Here is an 8722-nt window from a genome sequence, read left to right on the forward strand (position 1 = left end):
CCACTTTAGTTTCTTTCCTGTTGCTAGATTTATTTGATCATTTATTGACCATCAGTAATCTTCACTCATCACCTGGCGTGATCACTCATCACGCCTAATCGTCATGTGTTTCACATCATGTGTTGATTTTTCACTGTTCAGCGTCGGATTCTGTTTTTATGCCATAATTCACATCTAGATCGTCGCTCCGTTTTATGTCCCGCGTCTCCCGTTTCAGAATTTTTCGCAATGTGCACGTTGTTTTTTTTTTTTGTTTGTTTGTTTGTTTTTTTAACCCTCTAAGGTGCAGGGCGGTCGGGAAACGTATCGATGGGGAAAAGGCAGACTGACATAAACCTTTTAAAAACAACGGAAACAATTTCGGTATTCTGATTATTGAAATTTAAAAGTGCTGTGATACCGTTGTTCTATCACACCCGTTTCATATCGGACCACTTACAGCTCCGTGTTAACGCTATAAAATGAACGCTCTCTATCGTGGTATCACCCATGGAGGGATTTCTTTATTTAAATGGGTTCATTTTTCAGAGGGATACAAAGTCAGGGTATCGTGATTTTAGTAATTACATGTTTATAAGAGCAATTTTCTGTTGTCCTTCCATGGAAGCGGGCAGCCTTCAAACGGAAATAAAACACTTTTTAATATAAGTTGCTGCTTTGACATGATCACAGAACTGCCAAAACATGTACAAAAATACCAGACAAAGTGAATCACAGCAATATCATCAGCCGGTGTAACGCTGAACTGATGCAGTGAAGCTACTAGCAGGAGAGGAGCTGCACCAAGAAGCTACAAACACTGAATAGAAGAAGAACTGCCATCAATACAGCTGCAGCCAAGTATGATTTAATGTTACACAATACAGTTTTAGCAAGTCGCTAAAAGTCTAAACTGGTATTGTTATGCATTTACGGTGTAAAGTTTGCCTTCGACGAAACGCCCCCCAGAGGAATCCCAGTGCCCCCGTTTTGTAAAAATTTCTGCCAGCGCCCCCTGCTGCCCTCTGAATACCCACCCCCCCCCTCCCCCCTGGGGGCGGAACCGCCCACGTTGAGAACCGCTAACCTAGGCTGAAGAAGTAACTTACTTGGGAATTAAAATTACTAGGGCTGCATGATAAATATCGGCCTAATAATAATAAATTATGACATCATTCTTATGGGATATGACTTATCGGTCACAGCACCGATAACACTTTTGGTGCCATGGGTGTATTTTTAATCAATCACTCCCACTCCTGCATGAGACCTGTGTGAAGTTCAAGTGGCATATACCATATTTTCCGCACTATAAGGCGCACCTAAAAACCTTAAATTTCCTCAAAAGCCAACAATGCACCTTATAATCCAGTGCGCCTTATATATGGACCAATATTGAGCCAAAACAGGTCTAGCAACTACGGTCAGCAGCCGCCGACTTCATTTTCGCCCACAGAAGAAGAAGCGCACGGTGCATGCTGGGATAGTTGTCAGAATGCTGGTTTGTTAATATAACATGCTGTGTGCGAACGGAGAAGGGTGACCATCGTCCGGCCACGCCGCGGCCCAGTCGCGGAAGGCTCTCCTCGCCGACCCGAGTGGCTTTAGATATTCATCCGGGGTGCTTCGACTACGGTTACCAAGGGACCAGCCTCTATACATTTAAAGTCTGGGGGGGTCGGGGGAAGAGAGACAGAGACTCTCTTCCCCCGAAGAGAGTCTTCCCCCGAAGAAGGGAAGACTCTTCGGGGGAAGAGTCTTCCCCAGCGTGTCGGTTGTTCTGTGTTACCCAGAAAGCAGTTGGGCACAATATCGCAACACCAACACCGTGAGTGAAACAATGACTGGGGCAGACTACTATATAAAGTACTCGAGGACCACTTCTTTATTATTACACATCCACATTTGTAGAGTACGGAACAAATCGCATCCCGTATCGTAAATAAATCATACTAAAATTAACTCATGTCAGAAATTTACTCAATCATAATTTAAATAATAGCTAAAAAAATAATACACCAATTTCAGCAGTGCGCTACACGCAAACAACAGAAACATAAACAAAAAGGTCACAAATGACCCACAAACTGGGAACTTTCAACGCCATGTGAATGGGACCCAGCTTGTCAGTAAAGAGAAACCATAAACGCTGTAGTTTTGTTAGAGGTTAATATGCTGGCTTTGTTAAACAAATGTTGAAAGAAAGTTCCATGAGAAGCAAAAACAGCATGACCTTTAACACGTAAAATTTGATCAATCACCGTAAACATAACCATAACCAATGCTTTGACAGAGTATTCAAAGCATTTGAGGACACCCACAGTGCTAAAGATGGTAGCAACATGCCAGCCTAATTCAAGCCATTGGGACTGAAATCCATCTGTGAAGTTTTGAAAAAACTAAAATTTCCCCGAGGGGATACAAGGGCTAGAGCTATTAAAGATCTCATAATGAAATGTCGGCATTTCACAACCAGCTGTCTGCCCTTGAAGACAGGGGCTGTTTTCGGCTCATTAGCCTTATGTTGGTCTGTCACATAACATTCGATGAAATGCATTGAGGTTTGTGGCAAGACAAAATGTGGAAACAGTGAAAATTCAAGAGGTACCTCAAGTATTCCATACTTAAAGTAAACTCAATTTCTGCCTTTTTCTGGACTTTTCCCCATAAATTTATTATACTGGTTTAGAGTATTTGAAACATAATCAATTACGAATTTAGTGATGGCACTTGCCTTAATGTAATGTTTTGATTGCTGATTCTATGTTGCATGACTTTGTGTTTTTGTGTTTGTTATGATGTAAATGTGTTTGTCCTGCTGGAATTTGAAATGCCTTGCTGCTGAAATGTGCTATACAAATAAAATTTGATTTGATTCGATTTGATATACAGAGAAGGTTCTACAATGTTTTTGAAGCACAGTGCTGCTGTTGTCAGTACCTTTCTGTAGACAGCTCCAACGATGGCAGTCCGCAGACGCATGCCTGAGACAAAGCAGACATGAAAGTACCTCTGAAGAATCAGCGACTGCACACAGGTGCATATGAAGAGCAAAGCAGTGTAAAAATAGCCCTGCCAGGAGGGGGCGCTGGAGTCATTCACAAAGTGTATAAGCAGTCTGGTGGAATCAAGAAAAAAGACAACATAATGGCCACAATGAATAATTGTTCCTTACATGAACAGTAATTTTTCAGTCTTGTTCTAAAGGACTTCTACTATGAACAACCATGGATTCAGTTGCAAACTTTCTTCATCTTACTTTATTGCAGTTTTCTAGCCAATTACCGATCTTTAAAAAGCCTGACCTGTTGATTCCAATTTTGACCAATATCAATTTCTTTGCCAGAAATGTCGCTAAATATAGCAAGAAAGTTGCTGAGCTGGCAACCACTATTGTTAACTGCTGTCATGTCTGCATGTCTTATTCAGGCGTTGGCTCAATAAACTCTGTCTACTTAGCAACAACTGCATATGCGGCACCTTTTGTAAATTGCAGTTGGTGATTTTACAGCAGGCATATGAATTCGACACTTTCAAATGACAAACTCAACTTCTGATTAACTTTGCAATGCCTTAAGACAGGGGTGTCAAACTCCAGTCCTCGAGGGCCGGTGTCCTGCAACTTTTAGAAGTGCCTCTGCTGCACCACACCTGAATAGAATAATTAGGTCATTAGCAAGGCTCTGGAGAACTGAGGAGGTAATTAAGCCWWTKRATWYARGTGTTTTRTACCTGTGRCACATCTAAAAACTKCAGGACAGCGGCCCTTCAGGACTGGAGTTTGACACCCCTGCCTTAAGACCTCTAGTGGAGCCAGTTGTGCATTGTCCACAAAGGCCAGTGCCTCCAAACAAGCACTTTGCTGCAGCATATTAACTGGAGTAGCTTGTGTGGTGCAACAAAAAGTGTATTTATTATATGCATTATATAAATTTTAAAAAATGGATGTATTATTTTTTGTAATTCTAATTTAGTCAATTATGTCAGTCGAAACCCAGAATGTAACTGTTCTGACATCTTTATTTCTGTCAGCCACTGTTTGGAGGCACTGTTCTGAAATAATTTAAAAGTAATGGAAGGTTTAAGAATCGCCTTGTCCAACCAGCTCAAAAGATAAAATTTAATAATTCCATCTACAAGCTTGATATAGATACACTAGCCCATGCAATTAATACTTTAAGTGTGATTAGAAAAACAATCATGCAAGCCATTAATCATTAACCAAGCAATGCTACAAATAGAATTTCATTGTATAAAACTCTAAATATAAAGTCAAAAACTTGATATTTAATCAACTCACCTAAGGATCTCGGGACCAACAAACATGAGAATGTCCTGGATTATTTTATAGAGGCAAGAGATGAGGAAGTAGGGTCCGAAGGTCAAGCACAATGCCCAAAGCAACGAAGGCTCTTTTGTTTTCCTGGGAGACTTTAGGAGCAGGATTTCAGACTCTTCCACAGGTTGGCCCTCTCTGTTCTGAGCCCGTTTAGGGGAGTATACCATTTGTTGCTCGGTTCTGCTTAAGACAGAATGGATGGGTATTTTATCACGCACTACCTTGCAAAAATATTCACACTACTTAAATTTTAGTTATATTTGCATCACAACCAAAAATGTCAATGTCAATTATTAGGATTTTAAAAGACAAAACAATTCCAAATAGTGCATAATTGTTAATTGTGGAAGGAAAATGATACATGGTTTTCAAAATATTAATGGTTTCAAAAATAAAATTTGGAAGAGTGTTGTATTCAACTACAAAGTCAGTAATTTACAAGATCATCTTTCAGCTGCAGGTCTTTTGAGGTATGTCTGTACTAGCTTTAAACATCTCCAGACTGATTTTGTCCCAAATCTTTTTTTGAACCTGGGTGGACCATTATAACACATTAATCTGCGTTGATTTAAACAATTCCACAATATGCTTGTCCCGCTGGAATGTGGATTAATTAATKATATGTCTTAGGTTTACTGAAAGACATTGAATACATCATGTAGAAGGTGCTGAATTCATAAAAAATGGTTGGAGAGAAGCAGCAGAGATTACCAAGATTACCAAGTTAGTCCTGCTTAACAAAGTTGAACCTCACTGTTTATCTTGCTGACCTCTTGACTTTTTGGCACTCTGAATTCCAGCGATGCACCAACTGTGGTACCACTCTGTGGGAGCAGTCATCAGCGTTTAAAGACCAAAGATCTTTCTCTTCCAGGGGGCGTCTGTATCCAACCATCATCATCCTGAGAGAGAGAAAATGACTCCAAAGATGAACACAAATGATCTAAAGGTATAAATTCTTCATCCCTCTTTATCCTGCATTATACAAGTCTCCAGAGATGTAGTGAATAGAATTTCTTCCTCAGTTCTGATTTACTGTAATTTATCTAGTTTTAGTGTACTTCAGTAATCACTTGCACACATTTCACTCCTCTGACCATTTATTTTAGTCCAAGCGTTGTTTGATTTTGTTAAATAAGCCGGACTGCAAGCGTCTCTCTTCTGCAGTGCGCATTACACTGGCAGGGCAGAATTATTCCTAAAAGAAAGTTGGGGTGTAGTCTTTATAGTTTTTAATAGTTGATGCACTGAACAGGGAGCGCCTGTTCAGTGCATCAAACTCGGCGCTGTTCGCTCATATAGACTCACCTATATGGACATTTTATATCGAAAATCCTAAATGTACTCTATCTATTTCTTGAAGGAAAATCTCAAGGTACGTACAGTGCAACCATACAGCTGAAGGCCCTACTGCCCTCTGATAGTAAGTAGGCACCCTTGCGTCTGCGCATAATTCCGAACTTTAACCCTAGAAAAGATTACTACGTTTTATACATTAAGCAATTTATTTTAAACATTCTTTTTTTATTTTTTTTTATTTAAATTCTACATATAAACAAATATTATTTCAATGTAAAAATATTTAATTACATATTTGTTTTGGCAGTGCTCTCTGATGACAATTGCTATTTTTAGAACTTTCTATACGGGGCACCATGTTAGTGACTCCTGGTTGTGGTGGTTGGACCACCAAGATAACCAACAAGTTAGCACTACATTCACTGTACTGGTATGCTTTCTGTGTGCTTACCCTGTAATCCACCAGAAGGTTATCCTGGAGAGGAAAGAAGCTCCAGGCTCAGGACAGGGATTCTGTGGGAGGAAACTTTACACTTTACAACTAGAAAGTATGTGATGATTCTTTGGACTTGGATTCAGGAAGCCAGACTTTGGTAATATTTTTGATTAGCTACCAATTTGCAGTAATTGCCAAAATGTTTTTCAATGACATAATAATGTTTTGCAAACTTTAATTTTTGAAATCTGTAGATTTTCTAGAATTATGTACCAGAAGGTAAAGTTATGACAAAGAGTTTCAGGTATCAGAACATTCAGGAAAATTCTAGGATTTTACCCCCACTTAGAAGCTGTTGCCAGTTCTGAGAAACAAGGAGAAGAAACAGCAGCAACCAAACGTTGATAACCTTCAAGCTCTAAGACAACATTTGGTCATAGTCGATTAGGATTTTGTTCAGAAGTTAGTTTCTAGCATGTGAGAGAGATCTACTACATAAGTTGGTAAGAAAATGATCAACAATGAAAACATTGATCTTTAGAAAAATATTATTTCTTTGGTAATAAAACATTTAAACTTCTGAGAAGTTCTTAAAGTTTTTTTCCAATAAACCATAGAAACAAGTGAAAAGTAAAATGAATGAAGCCACAAAACGACATGTGGGTCACAGCCAGAGAAAGCTGTGGTCGTCTCAGTAAACCAAAGTGATAAGTGTTGCATAATTTAACTGTGAAATAGCAGTGTGGGTTAGTGTTTACAACATTCCTTAGACTGTAGGTGACTGTCTCACCAATTCCTTGACAGCCTGGGAGAAAAGCGGTGGTTGGTCAGTCAGGCAGGAGAGAACCAGAGCGACCAGAAGAAAAGCATAGTAGATGTAGAAGGTGGTGTACTTCCATATGCACACAGTCTCTGGCTAAAAGAAAAAAAGAAAGAAAGCATAACTAATAACAATGGTCTTTTGTGGTACACTAACTGTAATTTTTTAACTGTTTAGATAAAATCAACAAACATATCCTTGAATAATTGATTTTCTGGTAGAAAATGTGCAGAATCTTTTAAACTGACCTCATTCAGCGCCTGGAGGATCTTTGACCTAAAGGAGACCGTAGCACACAGCAGAGCTAACAGCCAGAAGATCAGCAGAACTCCACAGGACTGCACCCCTTTTATTCGTTCATATTGAATTATGAAGGTGGCCAGCAGCTGGAAAAATTAAAGCACATTTACATGAATTAATTTCAGCAAACTCGTCACAGTCATGCAGAATTCTATAACCATCTAATCACTGACAAAATATCTGCGCACCTGTTGGAATAATGGTTGGGTAACACTTTGACTGGGTGTGCATAAGACTGACATAACATCTGCCATGAATATGAAGGAGTCTTTATGAATGTTTATGACTGTTGTCATGAAGTGACATTCGGTAAATAATGACATTTTAATGCAAAGTTGCTCTAAAAGTTGCATTGAAAGTCCATTAAAAGTGCCAACTTTGCAATAAAGTGTCATATAAAAACATAAGGCAAAATTGGTCATTTTAATGGCCTTATAATGCAACTTTTAAAGTAACTTTGAATTAAAAGTGTCATTATTTACAGAATCACACTTCATCACAACAGTCAAACATTCATAGACTTCTTCATGTTCATGACACATGTTATGTCATGCTTATAACACTGTCATGTTAGTCTTATGCACACCCCGTCAAATAAATTATAATTATAATAAATCAAATGTTTTTACAAAATTTGAACAAACATATAGCAATCCGTTCTAAATAAGAGATACAGAACAAAAACAAGAATCTTTTAATTAGAAATGTCACAAAATATTTTCTCTGTTCCACAGGGAGATGATGGATAAAAGTCAAAAAATCTCTCACCATCGTGAGGCCAAGTAAGGTTGGACTGACGAGGTGGACGGGTGCAGTTTGGCTGCTACTGTGATTTCTTTCCCAGAAAGAATAGAACACATCTGACCAGCAGACGACCCACAATAGAAAACCTACCACCTGGAAAAAGGAACAATTCTGGACTTCAGAAAAAGCAAAATCTAAAATTGGTGAAATTAAATCACACAGCTTGCATGTTAATATTAATAGTCTCCCTGAATTATTAAAAAGTCACTATTGAAAGCAACAAAATTCATTTTTCATTCTAAGTACCAAAAATTGAGAGAAGAAACCCCCTTCAAGTTTTACATATCAAGACATGGTGAAAAGAAATTAGCCTCTAGAAATTCTGACCTCATATATAATAAAAATACTAATTTCACAACAGTATTGTTTTCTCTCCATATATAAAACCAAATTGCGACTCCCTCCATTACTGCTTCTAATAAATTTTATCATAAAATAGTAATGGTAGTAGTGGTAACTAATTAAAACATGGTTAACTGATCGACTGCGTCAATCAAAACATGCTGTCTAAGACCATATGGTCTGAATTAGGACACCATCAATATAGTACCAATTTCTTCTACTATTCAATAGAGACAAACAATTGGAAAACATTTAAGACTCATGCCAATCTTCCCTGAAGTGGACCAAAGCAAGGCACAAAAGTACCATATTTTCCGCACTATAAGGCACCTAAAAACCTTCAATTTCCTCAAAAGCCGACAGTGCGCCTTATAATCCGGTGCGCCTTATATATGGACCAATA

At 38.5% G+C, this 8722-nt stretch overlaps 1 protein-coding gene across 4 annotated transcripts in view; it reads right to left on the reverse strand.

The window, feature by feature from the left end:
- abcc1 (ATP binding cassette subfamily C member 1 (ABCC1 blood group)) overlaps positions 1-8722 on the reverse strand; it is a 100266-nt gene that overhangs the window by 82090 nt on the left and 9454 nt on the right. For 2 of the 4 annotated variants that reach the window (XM_017306192.1, XM_008415000.2), the window contains exons 3-9: positions 7942-8070; positions 7122-7259; positions 6844-6969; positions 6069-6130; positions 5089-5220; positions 4280-4501; positions 2920-3097 (exon numbers count right to left, since the gene is read on the reverse strand). In XM_017306192.1, coding sequence (XP_017161681.1) covers positions 2920-3097; positions 4280-4501; positions 5089-5220; positions 6069-6130; positions 6844-6969; positions 7122-7259; positions 7942-8070 — 987 coding nt within the window. Of the gene's footprint in view, positions 1-2919; positions 3098-4279; positions 4502-5072; positions 5221-6068; positions 6131-6843; positions 6970-7121; positions 7260-7941; positions 8071-8722 lie in introns of those variants that run through there. The other 2 variants (XM_008415001.2, XM_008415002.1) reach the window with 2 other exon arrangements.

Source organism: Poecilia reticulata, linkage group LG8, assembly GCF_000633615.1.
Source record: "Poecilia reticulata strain Guanapo linkage group LG8, Guppy_female_1.0+MT, whole genome shotgun sequence".
Lineage (NCBI taxonomy): Eukaryota > Metazoa > Chordata > Actinopteri > Cyprinodontiformes > Poeciliidae > Poecilia > Poecilia reticulata.